The 23671-nt window shown below is 39.1% G+C and overlaps 1 protein-coding gene across 1 annotated transcript; it reads right to left on the reverse strand.

The window, feature by feature from the left end:
* Positions 1-1133: 1133 nt before the first annotated feature.
* Positions 1134-1625, reverse strand: LOC120255386. Its single transcript, XM_039263221.1, has 2 exons — positions 1412-1625; positions 1134-1297 (listed from the first exon to the last, which is right to left on the reverse strand). The coding sequence occupies exons 1-2, from the start codon at positions 1623-1625 to the stop codon at positions 1134-1136; spliced, it is 378 nt and encodes a 125-aa protein (XP_039119155.1).
* Between the last annotated feature and the right edge of the window lie 22046 nt (positions 1626-23671).

The raw sequence follows: 23671 nt of genomic DNA on the forward strand, positions 1-23671 counted from the left end.
CATGCTGACTGACTTCTAATGCCTACCAGGTACATTCTATGGTTCTCATGTGTGCTCAAGAGCAATGTTGCATCTATGGTTCTCAAATATAACATGTTTTGCTAGGGTAATTGTTGTTTCATACATTCAAGTTTTGCAATAGGATCGAGTGTTTTAATAGCAAGAGAGCAATACCCGGGATGATTCCTATGAGCTATAGCATGCTGACTGACTTCTAATGCCTACCAGGTACATTCTATGGTTCTTATGTGTGCTCAAGAGCAATGTTGCATCTATGGTTATCAAATATACCAAGTTTTGCTAGGGTAATTGTGGTTTCATACACATCGAGTTTTGCAATCACACGAGGTAACTACAACTATGGCAATCTATACACCAAGTTTTACCTAAACAACTGTGCAAATAAAACACATCAAGTTATGCAAATACAAGATTAAACACAAGTGACAAAAAGAACTCTGTAGATCATTAGAAGAAAGTATTCAAAGCATATAAAGCATCATAGTTCAAAATCCCTGGGCACCGTAGACAGTTAGGCCCTCATAGATGGGTACAACATGGAAAAAACAAATAAGGATCTAAGGGAAGAAGACATGACCCGTGTTCGCCTTGGAATGCTTCAGAAACTGAAGACAGAGAATATCAAGGGTACAAGCATGGGCTTGCTTAGCCCGTGTTCGGCCTGAAAAATCCCAGGGTAAAGTCTATCCTCCTTTGTGTCAAACAATATAAACGCACGAGGTGATAAAAAGTATTGCAAATACGCCGAAACAAGATAAAAAAATGCCTCGAGAGGGCAAAACTACAAAGATCACAGCACCAGCAAAAACAATTGATAAGAAAATAACAATAAAAAGAACACAAAACACGACCACAAGAAAAACAAAACAACTTGGGTTGCCTCCCAAGAAGCACTTGTTTAACTTCACTAGTTTGACGTACCTTTTCTTCACTCAAGGAGGTTCGTGGAATCGAGACCTCTCAAGGCCACCTGAAATACAACTACATGCATATGGTAATAATGAATTAATCAAATTAATTTCACCAAAAGTTCAAGGATTTGAACGGTTCGGTACATTGCGAATAGGTGGTGAGATGGGTGGTTCTTTCTTCTTGGTGGTCACCTTCTTCCACTACTTTGTTACACGAGAAGTCCTTTTCTTTGGTACTTCCATTGATGCAAAGATCTTGACGGCCGCCAAGTCTAAACAGTAGGATTCCATCACCTCCTCTGGTGTTTCATCTTCCAAGAGGTTGTTCTCCAACAATTCAACAAGCTCATCTTTCATGAATGCATCTTATACAAATTCAAAAACAAATTCATCAATAACATCTACACAATAACATGTGTCATCAAAATCCATAGTATGCCTCATGGAATCCAGGAGCTTAAAAATAATTTTTTCTTCACCCACTTGGAGTGTCATTCGGCCATCCTTAACATCGATAATAGCTTTAGAAGTTGCTAGGAACAGCCTTCCCAGAATCAATGGTACCTCCACCTTGTCATCCACATCGAGAATGATGAAATCCATTGGAAAAATAAACTTGTCCACCTTAACCAGAACATCTTCAATTATACCTCTTGGTTTCCTAATAGACCTGTCTGCCAGCTGCAAAATCATAGTGGTGGGTTTCGGTTCTCCAAGCCTAAGCCTTTGGAAGATTTTGTAGGGCATAAGGTTAATGCTTGCTCCCAGATCGGCTAAGACATTTTCATCAACTAACCCCTATAGTGCAAGGAACAATGAAACCCCCGGGGTCTTTCTCCTTATTAGGGAGTTTGTTATTAATCAACGCTGAACATTCTTTACTAAGTGTCACTGAAGACACTTCCTCCAATTTCCTCTTGTTTGTGAGTAGTTCCTTCAGAAATTTAGCATATCTCGGCATTTGAACAAGAGCTTCCACAAATGGGACATTAATATGCAAATTCTTGAACACATCGAGGAATCTCTTATACTGCTCCTCATGTTGATCCTTCTTCACTTTTACTGGGTAATTTTTGGTTGATATACTGGCAGTGCATTTTTTCCTTACCCTGTTCCTTTATTTTCTCCTCCAAGTCAGTTGGAGCCTCAGGCTCAATGTCAACAGTGGGTTCTACAATCTCTACCTCAGGCTTCCTCTCAGTGGGGCTTTAGAGTTGAATCCCACTCCTCAAAGTGACGTCCTTCAAGGATTCCTTTGGGTTTACTTCTGTGTTTCTAGGGAGGGACCCCAGGAGCCTTTTCTCAATTAGTTTGGACATCTGGGCCATCTGATGCACTAGATTTCTCACAGTAGTGTTAGTATTCCTCATCATATTCTCATGACCCAAGAGATGAGTTTCAGTGCTCTCGATGAATCGGGTCAACAAACCAGTAAGTTCATTGGATGGCTTTGAGAACCAAGAAGAGGATGGTTTTTGTGTACCCTGAGAAAGAGGTCTTTACTGCTGCTGTTATACCACTTGCCTTTGTCCTGGTTGACATCATGAAATATTCGAGTGATTCCTCCATCCTATATTGTATGTATTGTTGTATGGGTTATTCTGATAGCGACAATTCTGCCCAATAAAATCTACTTGCTCAATCTGTCCTGTATCCATATCAGAAGAAGAAGAACAGGCTGGCTCATTTGGAGGTCCCCAACTGTCTCAAGGAGGTCCTGACACATGAGAGACTTACTGCATGGTATCCAATCTATTATTAATCGCTTCAACCTGTGCTGCAAGAGTGGTAATGACATCCACTTGATAAATACCAGATGCTTTAGTTGGTTTGTTCCTCTCAGAACTCCATTGGTAACCATTATTTACTATTTCTTCAATCAAACTGTATGCCTCACTTGGTTGCTTGTTACATAGAGAGCCTCCCGATGCTGCATCAAGCATCTGGTTGGTGCAATTGTTCAGCCCATTGTAAAAGATTTGAATTTGCATCCACTCCACAATCCTATATTGTGGGCATTTTCCCAACATCTTTTTGTATCTCTCCCAAGTGTCATACAAGGACTCTTATGCCAATTGCAGAAAAGAGAAGATATCACTCATCAACTTAGTGATCTTCACTGGAGGGAAGTATCTTATAAGAAAAGTTTCTGAAACCTGCTTCCATGTTGTCAGAGACCCTTGTAGCAAAGAACTTAGCCACTATTTGGCCCCTCCTCGTAATGAGAGCCGAAAAAGTCATAAGCAAACATCATCCTCAAACACATTGCTCGCCTTAAAAGTGTCACAGATTTCTAAGAAACTCCTTGGATGCTCATACGGGTCTTCATCATGAAACCTGTTAAACTGGGACATCTGTAGCACCATTTGAATAAAATTAGGCTTTAATTTGAAATTGTTCGCCGCAACCGGAGGTCGAACGATGCTTGACCCTACTCCTTCTGGATTTGGCCGAGCAAAATCAGAAATGCTTTGTTGTTGATTTCAGGCTATTCCCTCTTCTTGACCCACTTCCAAACTAATTTCCACTGACCTTATCTCACTTAAATTGATCTATCTGATTCTTCTACGAAAATTTCTTTCAACTTCTAGATCAAGGTTCGCCATTGTGGAAGAAGTGCTTGCGTGGGTCATACAAAGATGCCTGCACACAGAAGACAGGACAATGTAAGCTCAAAAGAAATAAAAGAATGAAAACAACAATAAGGCTAGAAGGAATGATAACAAAAAGAAAAAGAGAAAATAGATATTCACAAATATGAACAATATAAACAAACTAGATCACTAAAGTCCAAATTTTCCTAAAAGTTGCCAGTCCTCAGTAACGGCACCAAAAACTTGATGCATTATCCGCAAGTGTACGGGTCACGCACAAGTAATACAGTGGTACCCCATAAGGGATAGGGTTGTCAAACCACATGGATAGGACTTAAAGTACTAATTCTTCTTCCAATCTCTAGTTAAACAACAATAGGATTTGGTTAACAAAGAGAAAATAAAACAAGTAAAGGATAGGACAGGTGGAATTATCAACCAGATTAGGATCGAGTGTTTTAACAGCAAGAGAGCAATGCCCCGGGACGATTCCTATGAGATATAGCATGCTGCCTGACTTCTAATGCCTACCAGGTACATTCTATGGTTCTCATGTGTGCTCAAGAGTAATGTTGCATCTATGGTTCTCAAATACACCAAATTTTGCTAGGGTAACTGTGGTTTTATACACATCAAGTTTTGCAATCACACGAGGCAACTACAACTATGACAATCCACACACCAAGTTTTACCTAAGCAACTGTGCAAATCAAACACATCAAGTTATGCAAACACAAGATTAAACACAAGTATCCAAAATAACTCCGTAGATCATTAGAAGAAAGTATTCAAAGCATACAAAGCATCGTAGTTCAACATCCCAGAGCATGGTGGATGGTTACGCCCTCATGGATGGGTACAACATGGAAGAAACAAATAAGGATCCAAGGGAAGAAGATATGACTCCCTCCTTCTCATGATATTATTCCTAGTTGAGCTCCGTATGCTAGCCCCACTTCCCTTGTGTCTCTGACTCGTCCTTGATCCCCTTAGATGGTGTGATGAAGCTTGATCTTCGCCCTCATCTAAGTCTTCCCGGTGGAGAAGAAAATCCCCGAATAAAGATGATTTTGAAACCCTAGAAGCTAGAGTTAAAAAGGCTGATTTTGAGCTCGACACGGTTTAAGGACGGTCATGCTTGGACAGTGCTATCTTGTTGAGATTTCTGAATGAATCGGCTAAGTGCTCACCTGGAAGAATGAAAGGGAGGAGCACGGTCATCCATCACCCATGCTTTGCTAGTGCACGATAGTGCTAAGAGCATCCTGATCGCGCTTCTGCCGTTTGACCGAAACTATCTTCAGACTGGAATAATAAGGGGGAAGAGCACGGTCGTGCTAAGACAACACTCGATAGTGTGACTAAATATCTTTTCAAGTTTGAATGTGAGGAGATTTTCTTGGCTTAGACTAGTGATTCTAGTGGAGATACAATGAGAGTTATACTTGCTAAAACCTTGTAGCCTTCATGATGCAATCAAGGATAAGTGTAACTCAGTGAAGAGCAGGGCACCACCGCCACCAGTTAATAGAGCTTCACTGCAATCTACCATGAATCCAAATAACAACCATTTGCCATCTCTCCCTATCAAACGGGTGATCCTACGGAAATGGCTACACGTCAAGAAAAAGGTCTTCATTACAATTGTAATGCTCGCTTCACCATGGGCATCGTTGCAAGCCTTCCTAGTTTTTGTGTCTTCTCGTTAGGACGGATAATGAGGCATCCTGACATGATGTTTTTGTATAGATTGCCCATACTATATCCAGTTACCTGAATTTCCTACAAATATACTACAACTTCAGTAGGGTGACCGACAGACTGACAAAAGACGGACTGAAGATCTAACTTGCATCTCCTTCCTTGCACTAATATGCCAATTGGTTCTTGCCACTCTGAAGTTTATTGGATCTATGTTGGGATGCGAGATAGTTGTCCTTATTGATGGCGAATCCACTAATATTTCTCAATGGTATTGATGTGTTCTCCGCAAGTACACGGGTTGCACACAAATAATAAAATGGTACCCCGTAAGGGGTAGTGTTGTCGAACCACTGGAACTAAACTCAAAGTACTAGTTGATCTTCTAATGTCTAATCGGATCAAAAATTCAGGGTAAAGATGATAATTAGGAATCTTAAAGGAAGGAAGGATGACAGGTAAGGGCTGAAACTTAACTAGGTGAGAAACGCAGAGATAGAACAGGTATAAATATCAGGTAGATCAAGATTGGGTATTTTAACAGCAAGAGCAATGCCCGAGATGATTCCTATAAGCTATCGTAAGTCAATTTATCTCTACTGCCTACCAGGTACATTCTATGGTTCTTGCGTGTGCTCAAAAGCAATGTCGCATCTATGGTTCTCAATACACCAAGTTTTGCTAAGGTAACTGTGGTTTCATAGACATTGAGTTTTGCAGTCACACAAGGCAACTACAACTATGGCAAACCACACACCAAGTTTTACCTAAGCAATTGTGCAAATCAAACATATCAAGTTATGCAAACACAAGGTTAAACATAAGAAACCAAAAGAACTCCTTGAATCGTTAGAAGAAAGTATTCAAAACATACAAAGCGTCATAGTTCAACATCGCGGGGCACCGTGGACGGTTAACCCCTGAAGGATGGGTATAACATGGAAGAAACTAATAAAGATCTAAAGGAAGAAGACATGGCTCCCCTTCTCAAGATACTGCTCCTAGTCGCACTCCGTATGTTAGCCCCACTTCCCTTGTGGCTCTAACTCTACTCGCGCTCTAGCACCAAAGTTAAGTCTGGGCCCATAAATGTGAAGGGAAAGACCATGGCAGCCCCCCCTCCCCCCACCAAGAAGAAGAAGAGAGGATGAAGAGAAGATCCCACAAATGACCTAGATCTGAGCTTAAAAAGTCGTTTTCGGGGTGAGCACTGTCGTGCTTAGGGGGTGCTTCTCCCCCTAAAATTCCCGGGAAAGTCTGGGCAATAGAATCATAGAATTTCAGCATGAGCATGCCCCTGCTTGGCCTCCTAGCACGATCTTGCTAGGAGCACACAAACCGTGCTTCTTCTCAGACTTGTGCTATAGTGATTACTACAGTAACTCAACTGAAGTGATTTTGCTATAGTACAGTGCTTTTCCTGCTGTAGAAATCACCTGGAATAATCAGGTGGAGAAACATAGTCATGCTCAGACCGTGTTTCACTTGGAACAATATAATTTCATCTCTTTTTGCATTGTAATTGCACGGAATCTTGTTCTTTTGCACATGAACCTATTCTCCTCCACAAATACATAATAATACCCATAGTAGCACTGAATCACAATAAATAAACGCTTAAAGACAAGACAAATACATGAAAAGCGTATGGAAATATATATATATATATAATGCACTCATCAAATACCCCCACACTTGAATTGCTTGTCCTCAAGCAAAACACATCAACACATAAGAAAGAAGATGAGTGCATGACCTCTGATCTTAGTAATATAGGAATTTCAAAAGTGAAATAGGAAACCAGTTGTCAGTGTGTGTTTAGCTTATCGAAAATGACAAATTTCACTCTCAATTTGTACTCCCGAGTGTGTGTGTGTGTGTGTGATTTCCCTAATTTATGTGGCCCATGCAATGTTGGATAAACGTAGCTTCATACACCATAGAGGTAGCCCTTTCTCTTGATAGGTCATCAAATGTACACTTGTAATGGCCAAATTCCACTACTCAAGAGCGGCTTTCACACTTCTAAGTTGATAGCTCTTTCTATCTACTTTTTACAAAGTATTTACGAAGAACGGGTAGAGCATCCCACAAGGAATTCGACTTTCCAGTTTTCTTTTTTTTTTTTTTTACTAAACAACGAACAATCATGGTCATTGAGCTATAGTTTTCTCCTAAGTACAAGTAGCACCACAATTATGGTAAGGTGAGAAAAATAAGAGGTTTCCAAGATAAGAGTGAAGCTAACAATAAAGCTCAATAAAATTACACTAACACACTAGTGTCCCCATACTTTTAGAAATTCCACAAAATAAAATCATAGATCATCCTAAGTCATGACTCATCACAATGAATACAATAGTAAAACCCTCCCCCACACTTAAACTGTACATTGTCCTCAATGTACAAATGCATGCATGAAGAAATGAATCAAGGACAAATAAAATTGGGGAAAAGTTCTAGGGGCTTTCTTAAACGCGGGGAGTGATGTTGCCGCTCTCAACATGCAAGTTCCTTGTTTCCATATGGCTCACATCCTACAAGCAAAAGGAGCACAAGTGAAACTCAAGAAAAAGAAAATAAGAAATAAAAGAAAAACATTACTGAAAGTAAGATTTTTGATGCTCAAGAATCGGTTATATGGCTCTCAACCTCGGTATGATAACCTGCACTAAAACAATAGAAATTAATCCATAAATGCAAGAAATCAAGGTAAGCACGGTCGTGCAAAAATCAAAGCATGATCGTGCTGCTGTGGGAGTTATGGTAGGGTAAACTAGGATGAGCACGATCGTGTTCAAGGCGTGTCTCTCCCCTTAAATATCGCAGGAAAATTTTTCAAAACTTTGAGGGGCTAGACAAGATCGTGCTAAGTGCGTAAGTCCATACAACCCTTCCTGCCATGCCCGTGTTCATCCTGGAATGCTTCAAAAGCTAAAGATAGTGAAAATCAGTGGCACAAACAAGGGTGTGCTCTGCCCATGTTCGTCCTGGAAATACGTCAAAATCTAGTTTTCTCAGTGTTCCAGCACCTCCAAAATCTAAGAAAAAATTATTAGCAACTAACAAAATATACAAACAATGAAATTACACACAAATACCGAGAATAAAGGAAGAATAAAATCAAGAGCACCACTAATTTATTCAAGATTGAAAGAAAGAAACTAAACTAAACTAAACTAGGAAAACAAGAGAAAGTAAAACAACTAAAGCTTGGGTTGCCTCCGAAGAAGCGCCTATTTAATGTTACTAGCTTGATGTACCTTATTACTTACCTTAGGAAGGCCTGAAGAGAGTGTGCTCCTCCCGGTTACAAGTTGCATAGCTACTTCCATTAAAACATAGACTTACTTGCCACGGAGGGATACATGTTAGAGGCTTCGACCAACATGATTTAGGTCTCCAAGGGAACAATTTGGGTTGGGAATTATCCAGGATCAGTACATGCACATGTCGGTCATTGTATAGCTCCTTTTTCTTACCCACAAATTCTTGAATTCCCAACATCTTCTTCTTGCCAAAGATGAGTTCATTAAGCATACAAGAAGCTTTTTGTTTCAAAGTCTTGGAGTTTGCTTCTTCATCTAATTTTTTGGCTTGAAAACAAAAATGTTCCCTCTGGCCATAGCTCGCAAAGTTGATTCCAAAGGGGTTGTCTTCAAAATATGAAACAACTTGGTCAAACTCCAAAATATGAAACAAGGCTAAAGGGGTTGTCTTCATATTTCTCATTCTTCCATAATCAACCTCCTTAAGCCTTATCACTTGAGCCTTCTTTATTGATAAATGTTATAGTAATTCAGCTGTAGAAATCACATGAAATAATCAGGTGGAGAAACACGGTTGTGCTCAGACCGTGCTTCACCTGGAACATTGTACTTTTATCTCTTTTCACACTATAATTGCACAGAATCCTGTTCTTTTGCACGTGAACCTATTTTCCTGCACAAATACACAATAATACCCATAGTAGCACTAAATCACAATAAATAAATGCTTAAAGACAAGATAAATATATGAAAAGGATATGGAAATTTATATATGAAATGCACTCATTAGGTGTCTCGAACCTCCGTTTGCTAGGAGGTTGTTCACATCCCTGTCTGCAAGAAGCTATTGCTGTGAGAGCTATAAAAACTAATAAATGGCTACCTAGTGGGATTGAGAAGATGAAATGGGAGAAAAATACGGGATGACGAGCAGTGGATGTTCTCCGTGATGACTACTTGAGGTGCAAGGTCTATAGTTAGAAAGTTTTGTTTTGTTTTTGTTTTACTTTTTGTTTTTTGTTTTGTTTTGTTTTTTATTTTTATTTTTATTTTGCATTATCCTATTGAAGGCTTAAGAGCCACCTTCTGAGTTTTCTTTCATCTATTAATGAAAACGTAACCAAATATTTGAAAATTTAATCTAACTTTAGAGAAGGGCATGTTGTTGACAATTACAAGGGAAGCACCAAAGTTGATTTAACTGCTAGTGCCACGTCATGCAACTCACATCTCTTTCTTAACAAAGCTTCTCATATATGCTTACTCCCACTTCCCTTGTAACTATCGCCGGGGAGCTGTCTCATTGCCTCTTCATCCATCATCCATGGCTTAGCTCGAGGTCGATCATTCCTTCGTCTCTGTCCATCTTCAGGATCTCTAAAGTAGCTTGGATCGGTTGAATTCTCAATGCTCTATCTCTCATTGCTCCTCTTTGTTTGTGGGGGGATTTCTAACCCTTTCTAGTGTATTCATTTGGTTCATTCGGTGTTGTTGATTTTTCATTTTCAATTAAGATTGGTGAAGTAATTAGATGATTCTTGATGAGTAATTTGTGTGTTTCTTATGGATTCTTTCTTTTTCTTCCTTCCAATTGCTTCCTCATCTCAATGTTTGTGAATGGATTTTAAAACTTTTTGGTCTATTTGTTTGATTCGTTGTGGTTGTTGATTCTTGGTTTTGAAATTAAGTAATTAGATGATTCTTGATGAGTATTTTGTGTTTTTTTCATGGATTTCTTCCTTTTATTTACCATTTAAGAATTCGGTTATATATATATATATATATATTCAATTCAAACTCATTTTCTTTGTTATTTGTTTTGATTCTTTTTTTTCAATTGGTATCTGCGAAGTAATTAGATGATTCTTGATGAGTATTTTTTGTGCTTATTATGGATTCTCCTTATTTTTCATTCCAATGCTCCCACTCAACGTTTGTGGGTGGATTTTTAAACCTCTTTGCTCTGTTTGTTTCACTCGTTTGTTGTTATTGATTCTTAGTTTTCAAATGAAGTAATTAAATGATTCTTGATGAATATTTTGTGTAGTTCTTAAGGGTTTTTACGATCATTTAAGAATTCAAGTTTTTTCATTTTTTTTTTCTTGTGATTTTTATTCAATTCTAATTCATCTTGTTGTGGTGATTTAATCTTGTTATGAGATTATTCTTGATAAATAACCGTTGTAGATGCCACAAAGTAGTAACCCATTTTCTATTTTGTTGCAGTGCATTGATTTTTTGTTAAGATAGGTGAAACAATATATGTTCTGACTTGCCTGACGAAATGATTACTTACAACTAACTTGTTGACTTCTTAGTCAGTTCCTTTAATTTTCTTCTTTTGATTTATTTGTTATTATTCTTCCTTGTCTTCTATTCAAAATAGGCAAATAAACTTATCTCCATTGTCTAGTTTAGCTGGAAATTAGTTACCATGATTTTTGAAACATAATCCAGAACCTGATGTTCTTGGATATTGGTGAATGTTATTCTAATAAAATATAAATAATGAGTGATTAGAAGAATAAGAAAATGATATATTTGGTAACTTGTGTCTTATGTGTCATGTGTAAAGTATTTTGTGCATAATTTGGTGCTTGTCAAGTTTTCTTTTTTATGCTATTTGGTATGATATATATATATATATATATATGCTGTTTTCTCCATCTAGCATTCACTCGTTGTGGGTTGAATTACTTCTCTTGATGGTCCTCTTCATCTAATTGTTTTTAACATTCAGTGACTTTCTTGTTATTTTAATTTCTAGTCACTTTTCTGACATTGTATCATAGTATTCACTTTCTTTGGTTTAAATGATGAAATTTTAACGTTGATCTAATAACTCATGTTCTGTGATTAGTCTTTAAGAATGAAGTAGATTATATCTAGTAATCCCTCATTGTGGCATGTAAGCACCTATTGTCATATACTTTTGATTTCCTGGCATCAACATGATTAGCTTTATGAAATGCTATGAGTTTTCATAACAACACCTGAATATAAAAGTATTCAAGTGTTGTTATGAATATTTTTATTTTTGCATCTATCTATCAAAAGTATGGTTTTACTTTCCAGTGGTTTAAAATGTTGTGTTTCTGTGTTGTGCTTTAATTTGTATGTTAAATGTTATTCACAGTAATGTGTGCTTAACACGTGGTAGTTCCGGAGGGATATGTGTGTGAGAGGTAAATGCTCAATCTCACAAGATATTAAAACACACATATGCAAGAGAAAGAAGACACACAAGTTGGTTACACAGTTCGGCACAACTTTACTTACATCTGGGGGCCAAGCCGGGATAAACAATCCACTAAAAGAGATGATAAAATAAAGAGTACAACACTCCCTTACTCACTCAATACAAAGAATGCCCTCTTGAGATTGCCCGATGCCCACTTTCCTCAACCCTCACCAAAGGGTCTTTCTCTCGTGGTTCATTATAAATCTTCAAGCAGGATATCTTATATAGACACACCTATGTCCATTATATTCTTCCTCTTTTAGAATTCTCCGCAGCTTCCTAACTTGGACACCTTCCAAAGTTAGATATTGCAACATCCTGTTGCAACACTACCCACCTTACTAAACATGACTGAGTTCTAGCCAGTTGCAAATGAACTTGCGATACCTTCAACCGTCCCGGTTTCTTCAGTCCATTTTATAGTAGTTGACTCATCCTGAACTACTCCTGCCTGCAACCATTTTTTTCCTCACGTCACTTCAGCAAGTCCCTCTCCCGAGGGTCATGCCTACCAAGGCACAAGCAACCATCTTACCAAAGATGGTCACTGAAGATCTCTTGATCCTTTTTCCAAACTTGTTCTAAGTTTGGTCTTCCCATGTGATCTTCATTTGAATCATGGAAATATTGTTACTAAACTTGATCTTATCTCATCCAAGTTTAACCTTCAATATCTTCAAGCATGATCTCCAATCATCTATGCTTGGATCTTCAAATCTTCAATCAAATCTTCAGTAATCTCCAGTCAATCCTCCATATATAATTTGTCTCCTTGAATAGCTTCATCCATAATTAGCCTTCTTACTATCTTTTACTCCATGTTCTTCTCTCAAAGAATAATACCTCTTTCTTTAAAATTGATCTTTCATAAAAGGAGTTTTACCAAAGATATGATTTATCATCCAGGATCTTACCAAGGATAGATAAAATCATATCTAAGATAAAACTTACCCTTTTTGATGAGATCCTTTAACCTTGATCTTTCTTCCAAATAATTCTTTTTGAATGAACCATTGAGAGGAATTTCTCTAAACATAGTCTCCCATCAAGATCTTCTAGCCCTCATATCTTCATATGCCATGTCACCATGCGTTAGCCACATCCTCATGTGATAAGTGCTTGTGTATTAGTAATACGAAATATTCTTTTCTTACAATGAGCATTATTTTTATCAGATTTTAGCACTAATATATGTGTATTTGTGTTACTTTTGTGCATGTAGTGTTGTGGAGCCAAATGTAGAGAAACGAAGCCAAAGTAGATTTCGATTGCACTTTGTTGATGGAATGTTGGAGTGAACAAACATAGAGATACAAGTTGTACTCGAAGATAGGTGAATGTATGCCAACCTCCATGCGCTTAAGCAATTACATGGTTTGGAGGGGCACAAAGGACTACATTTGTATATTCCCACTTGTGCAATGCTAGCAAAATCTTCATCAATGTTATCCCTCATTGAAGAACCGATGCGATTTATGGCATAGACATGTGCCAGTTTATGTTGCCTCAATGAAAAGTGTGGATTTGGGAGTGTTTTTTGGCGTAGGACTGTAGCAGGTAATGTAGTAAATCACTATAGCAATTTACTGTAACAGTTACAGTTCATAGGCCGCTGAAAAACCAAGTTCTGCAGATTCACAGGGGTGTGTGGAAATTCCACACGCCCGTGTGGATTCCAGATTCTAGCCCTATATAAAGCCGCGATTCAGCCCGATTTTAGAATCCTTTTTTCCATCCTTCTTTCCATCTTTTCTCCATCTTTTCTCTAACTTTGGAGAGGCCTGGGGCTAGGGTTTAGAGGGGCTTTGGTAAGGCTTTTGGAGTGGTTCTACGGCCATCGACACCGCGTTCCTTTGGAAAACAGTTATTGGGGGAGCTTTCGTCGGCACCGATCCGGCGAGGTGTGCCCTAGACTTAACAAGGGAACCTTTGAAAAGGACGAGGCTACTCTACAAGACTGTCGACACGAATACCTAGGGGACACCTCACCGGATCTATAAGAAATACTTTCTATTAGAAATAGTTGACTTTTTGCTTAGTTTTGAGTATTACAAGCTTGCTTTGTGTTCTATAAGAATTTCAATTTCAAGGAGCGGATAATATTTAGCAAATGACTTAAGATAAAATGACAACGAAAGGCTTGCTTTTATTGTCTTAATGCATGTCCTATATATCAACAAATTGTGAGCTTATACATACTCTTTTTGTTACCATAGTATGCATACGAACTGGATCTCCATTCTAACCCTATTGGTTGTAACTCAAGGTTTTTTCTTGTAGTTTAGCTTCTTATAGCGCCATTCTCTTGCTCTATAGTTTCTTATTGCTCAACTTTTTATTTGACCACAATCAATTATCTTTTTACATGTGATCAAACAATATTTTATGTCAATTTTGTTAGATGTATTGTTGTATTGTATCTGTATGTATACATACATATATATATGTATAGACATATATGTATACTTATCATGTTCTATATGTAGACCTAAAGGGTCACTCATGTAACTTGTACAAGGTTCATGGACTTGTTCCACTCTTTCTCTCTCTTCTTCTAACATGGTATCAAACGCCTAGATTCCTCTGGCCATCATCGTCAGCTGCCGCAGTTCTCCTCTCTCACTGTGCATAGCCTCTCCATCGCCGGCCTCCTCCTCAAGCCCGATCCACAAACTGCCATCTTCTCTGACAATCTCTTCTCTAGTCATCTTCATCAGTCTTCTTCCTTTTTCTGGCCATTTTCTTAGGAAGTTTTCTACATCACCTTCTGTCTTCATTCAATCACCTACCTCACCCTATCATTTATTCACTCTTTAAAAAAAATCTAGATCTCCACCACCTACAAACCCAACCACCATCTCCACAAACCCGGCCACCATCTCCACAAACCCGCCCATTTCCACAAATCGACCACTATCTCTACAAACCCACAAACCCGGCCATCTTCGCATACCCAAGCTCGACCACTCACGCTACCACCACAGCCCGGCCATCTCCACCCAAGCCCATCACATCTCCACCAAACCAAAACCACAGTCACTATCGCGCACTTGCTGATAGCCACTCCTCTAAAATTCAGCCTTGAGTTTGAAAATTTTCAAACAATGTCCACATGAAACATAAAGTATCTTTACCAACCACAAGCTTCCAACCTCAAGAACTTTTCCAATCACAAGCTTCCAACTTCAACAACTTTTCCAACCACATCCTGCCAACATGAAGAATCTTGCCAATAATTACCAAACAAAATTGTCTCATAATCTTTCCAAACACAAGAAGACATCAAGGAGACCACTAGGCCCACCATAAATTTATTAAAAAAAATGTCTCAGAATCTTTACAATCACTAGAGACAAATATGGTGGGACCCATCATATAAATTTATATATATATATATATTGAAAAAACAAAAACAAAAACAAAAACAAAAACAAAAACAAAAAAACAGTTCTTGATTAAAAAAAAAAAGAGAAAGTGTGATTATCTCCATTTTTTTCTTGTATTATCTTTATTATTACTATTTTCTTTCTTTCTTTGAAACTATGCTTCAACCAAACATATATATAATGGATGCTTATGGACCTACTTTTGTTTGTGCTGAGGGAACCTGCCTCCAGGTTTCCCCACAAGGGGGGACAGTGCTTTTACTACCTCCTATTTTTCTTCTGTGCTTGCATGCGTCGGTCTCTCTGGCGCTTCTTCACTGGCTTCACCTCTTCTTCCAACACCTAACTCTACCCAGGAATACTCTATATCGGCTTTTTCTACTATGCTTTCTCCTGCAGATCAGTAGTTTTTAGCTATGTTCCGACAGTTCCAGCAGTCCTATCTGGTGCACTCCACCTCCTCCACTGGATATGCGTGTTCCACTCAGGTTGCTCCATCTGCTTCAGGTAGTTTATGTCCTCTCTGGCTTTTTTACTCTGGTGCTTCTCTCCACATGACCTCTAATGCCACTCATCTTCGCCATTCCCATTCACCATCTCACGTCACCCGTGTCTACACTACTGATGGCACACTTCTTCCTATTTCCTCTACTAGTTATTTCCCCTCTAGTGTTTTCTCAATTCCTTCAATCTCTCATGTTCCTCATTTATACATGAATCTTATATCTGTTAACCAGCTTACTGATTTGATTGTCAGGTTATCTTTGATCATAGCTCATGTCGCGTGCATGATCGAAGTGGGACGGTGATTGGAGTTAGTCATCGTCAAAATGGAGTTTATGTGTTGGATTCCCTTCGTCTTTCATCATCATCTGGACCTGTTCATCACTGTTATATTGCTGTTCAGTCTCATCATAAGTGGCATCATCGTTTTGGCCACTTATGTCCGTCTTGTATGTCATCCCTTGTTCGTCATGGTGTTTTAGGAGCTGTCTCTTCTCTTTCTAAAGTTGTATGCTTTGGCTGTAAACTAGGTAAGCAACACCAACATCCTTATCCTTTAAGTGTGTCTCAAACTACTGCTCCATTTGAACTTATTCACTCTGATGTTTGGGGTCCCGTTCCCTTTGTTTCTAAATGTGGTCATCACTATTATGTTATTTTTATAGATGACTATACTCGATTCACCTAGCTTTATCTTATACTTCACTTTAGCCAGTTATTGTCTATCTATCGCTCTTTTTCCACTATGATCCACATCCAGTTCTATGTCTCTATTAAGATCTTTCGGTCTAACTCTTGCGGTGAATACACCTCTCACGTCTTTTATGTCTTTTTGTCTTCTAAAGACACCTTGCCTCAATTATCTTGTCTTGGGGCTCAATCTCAGAACGGGGTCTCTGAACGCAAGTATCGTCCCATCTTAGAAATGACACGTGCTCTTCTTTTAGGCACTTTTCTTCCCCTCATTTCTAGGGTGAAGCTGTCAGGACTGCTGTTTATCTCATTAACCTACAACCCTCCTCTCACCTTAATAGTTGTAGTCCAGGTGAGTGTCTTTATGGGACAGCTCCCCGCTATGATCATCTTTGTGTTTTTGGTTTCCCCTGCTTTGTTTTGCTCTCTCCTCAGGAGAGAACAAAGCCAACAACCCAGTCTGTTTCTTATGTTTTCTTAGGATATAGTCTTGAGTATAAAGGTTATTGTTGTTATGATCCCGTCACTTGTTGTATTTTCATCTCCCGTAATGTCACATTTGATGAGTCCCCATCTCCCTCTGTCTCTCTATCCCTCTGTCCTTCATTTTTCTTACCCTTTCAGCTGATAATGCTCACCCTATGTCTTCTTTCTTCTTTATCATTCGATCCTCCTACAGAGTTTCTTTCTCATTCCTCTCTTAACACCTCTACTCCTTTATCTGTTGAGTCTCCTGTAGTGTCCCCCCCTTCTATTGAATCTCATTCCATCTCGACCGGTCATATATGGCATCTTACCTACTAATGATCCAGTTCCTGAGGTACTGATAAGTGTCTAAATGTACGTATTTTTGTATATATATTTGTTGCCTCTAGCATGTATTTTTATAAGAATTGATCCCCGTTTTGTGCTTAATCGTGTGTTATTTGCTTTGCAGGGCACAGAAACGCCATGGAGGACACGAAGATACAATTTGGGCGAAAAAAAGAAGAAAACCAAGTCGCGGTACTGTAGCGTATTCACTGTAGCACCTGGAGAGTTTTCAAGACAGGAATTGAATCATGGCATACGGCCTCAATGCTGCCCGGGATGATCACTGTAGCCATAAAAACTGAGAGCATTTGTGGAGTTTGCCTACCCCAAACAGTGTCAATGAGGGGCTCAATGAGGTCCCCATTGAGCCGGGGATACCACCCGGGATTGAGGTCAATTTGAGGGGGATTGTGGAGGTATATAAGGGGATCTTTGAGGACTTTTTTTGGGAGACTTCTTCTTGGCCTCTTGGGCCGCCGCCACACATCCTTGAGGCCTTCGGGCCATCTTCTGGCGACGATCCTTTTGTGAAATGAGCACACATCATCACCAAGAGGGAGAGGAGCATAGGAGAAGGAGTTGGAGTGAAGTTTTAAGCCACCATTGCATCACCATTCAAGGCTTCATCGATCCAAGGAGATCAAGACCGTAGAGGGAGTTTTCTTGTTTCTTTATTATCTTTCTTTTCCTTGTATGTTGTATAAGTATCCCTTGTCATGAGGGATTAACTTATTTTGGTGTTTGGATTTGGATGAACCCTAGGGTTAATCTTGTGTATGAACTTGGAATGTTGTTCTTCATTGAATTGATGGTTGTTTGAGATTCAATCTTTCATGCTTTCATGCCTAGAATTACATTATGGAGAGATCCGTAATTCTACTATGAGTTGTATGCGTAGATGTGACCTACTCACGTGTACTAATTCCAGGAGAGATTGAAAGGGGATACTTGTGCCTACACTCCGAGAGATCGGGTGTTGGTAGCCCTCCATTGCTAGGTTTAAGCCGAAGGATAGTAGGTTTACTCCTATTAGAGAACTCCAAGAACTTAATGCGATCATAGGTGTGTTAATCCGTAAGAAAATCCGATTGACACTCGTATGGGATCAGGGGTTAGTCACCGAGAGATTGGGGCTAATCTACTCATGAGGTCTCTAGGTCTCAATTATCATCAATGCATCTTTAACTCATCCTAGTTTGGGACTTAATGACAACCCTAGGTGGTTTTCTTGTCCAAATACTTCCTTCTCATGCTTGATACTCCCTTGTTTATTTACATCCGTGTGCTAGTTACCCGGCCATAGATTAGTTAGTTTATTTTATTTTATTTTATTTGTTCTTCAACTAAGAATTGTAGGCTAGATAATAGATGAAGAGTGAGTAATAATACTTCCTTGGGCCCATGGAATACTACGACCCCTGTGTCACTCACAAGGTATTACTTGGCGATCCTGTACACTTGCGGACAATCAATCAAGTTTTTGGCGCCATTGCTGGGGATACTCAAGGAATATTAGGAAAACTTGTAATCTATTGCTCTAGCCATTTTTCTTTTATCTGTACATATTACTCTTTGTACATACTTTTCTTATTTTGTTTAACTTTGTTCTTTTTATCCTCTTTTGTGCAAGGTACAATTTTCTTGGCAAATGCAAGGGGCTCGCAATTTGAATGATTCTAACTCAATTTGAACCACTAGTGTTGATGCCCATGTTGATTATATTGAAGACCAAAGACCACAAGGAAACCCTTACAGCTCAACTTACAATCCGGGGTGGAAATACTACCCAAAATTTTCATTGAATCAAGAGCAAAATCAGAAGGTTGCACCTCCTCAGGGTCCCCAAATGCAACAATCACTGTACGAAAAGAGGTTTACTATAGAGGATGTGTTGGCAAAATTCATGATACATACTGAACAGAGATTTCGAGACATCAACACCAAATTTGACATCCTCACCACCGAACTACATGCCCTTGACACCAAATGTAATGCCCGATTTGAGGCCATCGACGCCACACTTTTGTTGGTGCAAGCTTCTGTTAACAAATTAGAGAGTCGTGTTGAACAATTAATTCAAGAGCAGGCAATGGAACTCCCAACCACAAACAACAATGAAATTGAAGAGAGATATGATGGAAGGGAGGTGGATGAGAACTTTGGTGTATTAGAGGTGAAATAGGTAGAAGAAGTGGCACAAATATCACTTGAGCTAGCCCTTAGCATGGAAATAACTCAAAACACCAAGCACAAAAGAGAATTATTCGGGACGATTGAATACATGGGTAGGAGGTTGAAGCCATCCAATGACCCACCGATACTAATGTTAGACATGTCCCAACCAAAACTTTTTCTTTGGAGGCCCAAACGATTTTTGTGGGTAATTAATGGAAGACTAACAATGGTTGAAGAAGGAGATGTGGGTAGGAGGTTTACACCATCAAAGGACCCACCAATGCTGAGTTTGAAAAATTTCCAACCTTACCTATTCCCTTGGAGGCCGAAACAATTTTTGAGGAAGCTCCAAGGAAATTCCGCCAGGACCAAAGTAGAAGCGGGGACAAGGTTCAAACCATCTAAGGATCCACCCAAGTTTAAATTGCACAACTCTCGGCCTAAACTTTTCCCATGGTGGCCTAAAGGTACCATGTTCTTGGTCTCCACAAGCTCATTATCCCGGAAGGTAATTCTTTTCTTTCATGGAAGTAGCTATGCTACATGTTGTCGGGATGAACATACCCTCTTCAAGCCTCCTTAAGGTAAGCAAGAGGTTCGTCGAGCTAATAACGTTAAACAAGCGCTTCTTGGGAGGCAACCCACTTTATTTTCTTCTTTTTCGTATTTTTAGTTAAGTGTAGATTGTGTTTTTGTTAAGTGTTTGTGTGTTTCTTTTATGTTTTTGTTGTGTGAATAAGTCCATGCTTGCATGTCTTGTGCATTTTTTGCATCGTCCTTCTTGTGGTTTAATCATTTATGCTCTTGAGAAACACTTGTTTTAGCTATAATTTCATGCCTTAGATCGAAATTTTGAACCATTATTTCATGTTGGAAATGTTTGTGGAACATTTTGTAGCCATGCCCATATGTTTGGAGGAGCAACCAAAGCATTTAAACATGTTTTTAAAGCCTTGACGGCCTCAATGAGCTGCTCATTAAGGGCATCAAGAAAATCCAGAAATTTTTAACTAGCTTATACGGCCTCAATGAGCTGCTCATTGAGGCCGTTTTGAGCCTTGTTTCTCATGAAAACATTGCCAATTTTTCTTTCTCTTCATTCTCCTTCTTCTCCAAACGAGCCCTAATCTTCATTATCCATCAAACCATGGCCAGATCTCATCATTTCTTGTTCTAGATCATCTCCTAACCTTTTTAAGACTTCGATCTAATTGTTCACTAAAGGTTTAACTCGAGTTAGCTCAAGGTTTTTTGTCGGTGAGCTCTTGGATGCCAAAAACTTGATTGATTGCCCGCAAGTGTACGGGATCGCCAAGTAATACAGTATGAGTGACACAGGGGTCGTATTCCATGGGGCCAAGGAAGTATTATTACTCACTCTTCATCTATTATCTAGCCTATGACTCTTAGTAGGAAGAACAAATAAAATAAAATAAAATAAAATAAACTAAGCTAATTCAATGGTTAGGTAACTAACACACATAAATAAATAAACAAGGGAGTGCAAGGAAGAGAAGGCGGTGTTTGGACAAAGAATCCCCCTAGGATTGTCATTAAGTCCCAAACTTGGATGGTTTAAAGTGTATTGACGACATTTAAGACCTAGAGATCTCATAAATAGGTTAACCTCAATTTATCGGCGGTTAACCCCTAATCTCATACGAGTGTTAATTGGAATCTCTTCCGAATTAACCCACCTACAATTGCAATGAGTTCAAGGAAATCTCTAATATGAGTAAACCTACTATTCTTCGGCTTAAACCTAGCATTGGAGGGCTACCAACACCCAATCTTTCGGCATGTTGGCATAAGAAATCCCTTTAAACCTTTCCTAGATCTAGTATATGTGAGTAGGTCACATCTACGCATACAACTCATAGAAGAATTACGGATCTCTCCATACATGTAATTCTAGACATGAAAGCACAAAAGATTGAATCTCAAACAACCATCAAATTAAATGAAGAACAACTTCCCAAGTTCATACACAAGAATACACCCTAGGGTTCATCCACATCCAAACACCAAAATAAGTTAATCCCACATGATGGGGGATACTTATACAACATACAAGGAAAAGAAAGACAATAAAGAAGCAAGAAAACTCCCTCTATGATCTTGATCTCCTTGAATCGATGAAGCTTCAAATGGTGATGCAATGGTGGTCTAGATCTTCAGTCCAACTCCTTCTCCTTTGCTTCTCTCCCTCTTGGTGATGATGTGTGCTCGTTTCCCACAAGGCTAGTCTCCGGAATATGGCCGGAAGGCCTCAAGGAGGTATGGTGGCGGCGGCCCAAATGGCCAAGAAGAAGTCTCCCGAAAAAAAAGTCCTCAAAGATCCCCTTATATACCTCCACAATCCCCCTCAAATTAACCTCAATCCTAGGTGGTATCCCCGGCTCAATGAGGACCTCATTGAGCCCCTCATTGATACTGTTTGGGGTAGGCAAACTCCACAAATGCTCTTAGTTTTTATGGCTACAGTGATCATCCAGAGCTAGATCCCGGGGAGCATTAAGGTCGTATGCCATGATTCAATTCCTGTCTTGAAAACTCTCCAGTTGCTACAGTGGCAGCTACAGTGTCGATGCTACAGTATTCCATCTACAGTATTGCTACAGCGAATACGCTACAGTACTGTGTCCTCCGTGGTGTTTTCGTGCCCTACAAAGCAAACAAGACACGATTAAGCACAAAACGGGCATCAATTCTTATAACAATACATGCTAGAGGCAACAAATACATATACAAAAATATGTACATTTAGACACTTATCAAATATCCCCACACCTAAGCATTTGCTTGTCCTCAAGCAAACACATCATGAAAAACAAAGATAATGATAAGTGGCTAAATGTATTACCTCCGGCTCAAATAAATACAAGACTCTACAAGCATTGGGAAATGATAACCAGATAATGAGTTACAAACATTAAGCACAAAAGAAAGATCCTGTCTCACCTCTTATATGTCTGTGCCATGTGTGTGAACCTTGTATGTCATTTGCCCTGACCTGGTCTAGCCTACTGACTTCAATAAGTACAGCTCTATATGCTAATCACTCCACAGGCAATAGTACTAAGTCTTAAAATGCTAAGTGCTACTTCAATAAACAAGTAAGATCCTTCTAAACCCTAAACTTGAACTAGCTCCCTTTTCTTTCTCAGAACCTCCAGTAGGTAGTCAACAAGATCACTAGGGTTTTTATTTTCAGTTCATTTTTTTTTCTTTCTTTTTCGAGTCCGACTAACATAGACTACACCAAAAATCTTTCTAGAGGGTGCACATGCTGGTTAGGCACAAGAGCCACCCAACTACTCGATTACAGTCTACATAGACGCATTCATGCTTCATTAGCAGAGGAACACTGACATAGACTCATTTTTTTTCTTTTCATTCATTCTCTTTTTTTTTCACAATCATCCTAGATTATGTTTTCAGACTATTCTACATGCCACAAAACTAGGGCTAGCTCAACAAGACTTGGAAGTTCTTAGGAGTTCATTGAATGAGGGAACTTAGTACTCTAAGACCAAATACTCAAAGATGTGTGTTAAGCATTCAAGAGATATAGAGTAGTCAAGTTGGCTATTCCCAAGGCATCAACACAAGATTCAGTGCACAAGACAATTCTAGAAGTGAAACAAGATTCAATAAAACACACAAAGCATGTAACTCACATCAATCATTAAACCATGCTAGAAGAGTCTTACAAGAATGAATAAGCCATCATGGGTACACTAGCATGTAAATAATAACCCTAATACATACAATACACCCAAGGAATACGATCCTTGGGCTTTTGCACAAGGTATTACTTGGCGACCCTGTACACTTGCGGACGATCAATCAAGTTTTTGAAAGGGGATACAATCAAGTATTTGATAAGTGTCTAAATGTATGTATTTTAGTATATGTATTTGTTGCATCTAGCATGTATTTGTATAAGAATTGATGCTCGTTTTATGCTTAATTGTGTGTTATTTGTTTTGTAGGGCACGGAAACACCACGGAGGACACGAAGATATAATTTTAGCGAAAAAGAGAAGAAAACCAGGTCGCGGTACTGTAGTGTCTTATAGTGTCTCCCCCTCCTTCTGTTGAATCTCATTCCATCTCGACCGGTCATATCTGGCATCTTACCTACTAATGATCTGGCTCCTGAGGTACCCTCTCACACTTATTTTTTACACAATCGCTCTACTTTACATCCCCCTGTCCGTTGTGCTTCTGCTAGCACCAATATTTCAGATATCTTTGAGCCAGGTACTTATAGAGTAGCAGTTTGATTACCTGAGTGGCGGACTACCATGGCAAAGGAGCTTGATGCTTTGACTCAGACTTATACGTGGGATCTAATTCC

Source organism: Dioscorea cayenensis, unplaced genomic scaffold (genome assembly GCF_009730915.1).
Source record: "Dioscorea cayenensis subsp. rotundata cultivar TDr96_F1 unplaced genomic scaffold, TDr96_F1_v2_PseudoChromosome.rev07_lg8_w22 25.fasta BLBR01000980.1, whole genome shotgun sequence".
In the NCBI taxonomy this organism is placed as follows: Eukaryota; Viridiplantae; Streptophyta; class Magnoliopsida; order Dioscoreales; family Dioscoreaceae; genus Dioscorea; species Dioscorea cayenensis.

Excerpts from the sequence above, each read along its gene's own strand:
- LOC120255386 (XM_039263221.1), bottom strand. The coding sequence starts at position 1,625 with ATGATTTTGCAGCTGGCAGACAGGTCTATTAGGAAACCAAGAGGTATA. Across the intron at positions 1,298-1,411 it reads CCGAATGACACTCCAAGTGG|ATGCATTCATGAAAGATGAG; the intron begins GTGAAGAAAAAA and ends AATTTGTATAAG.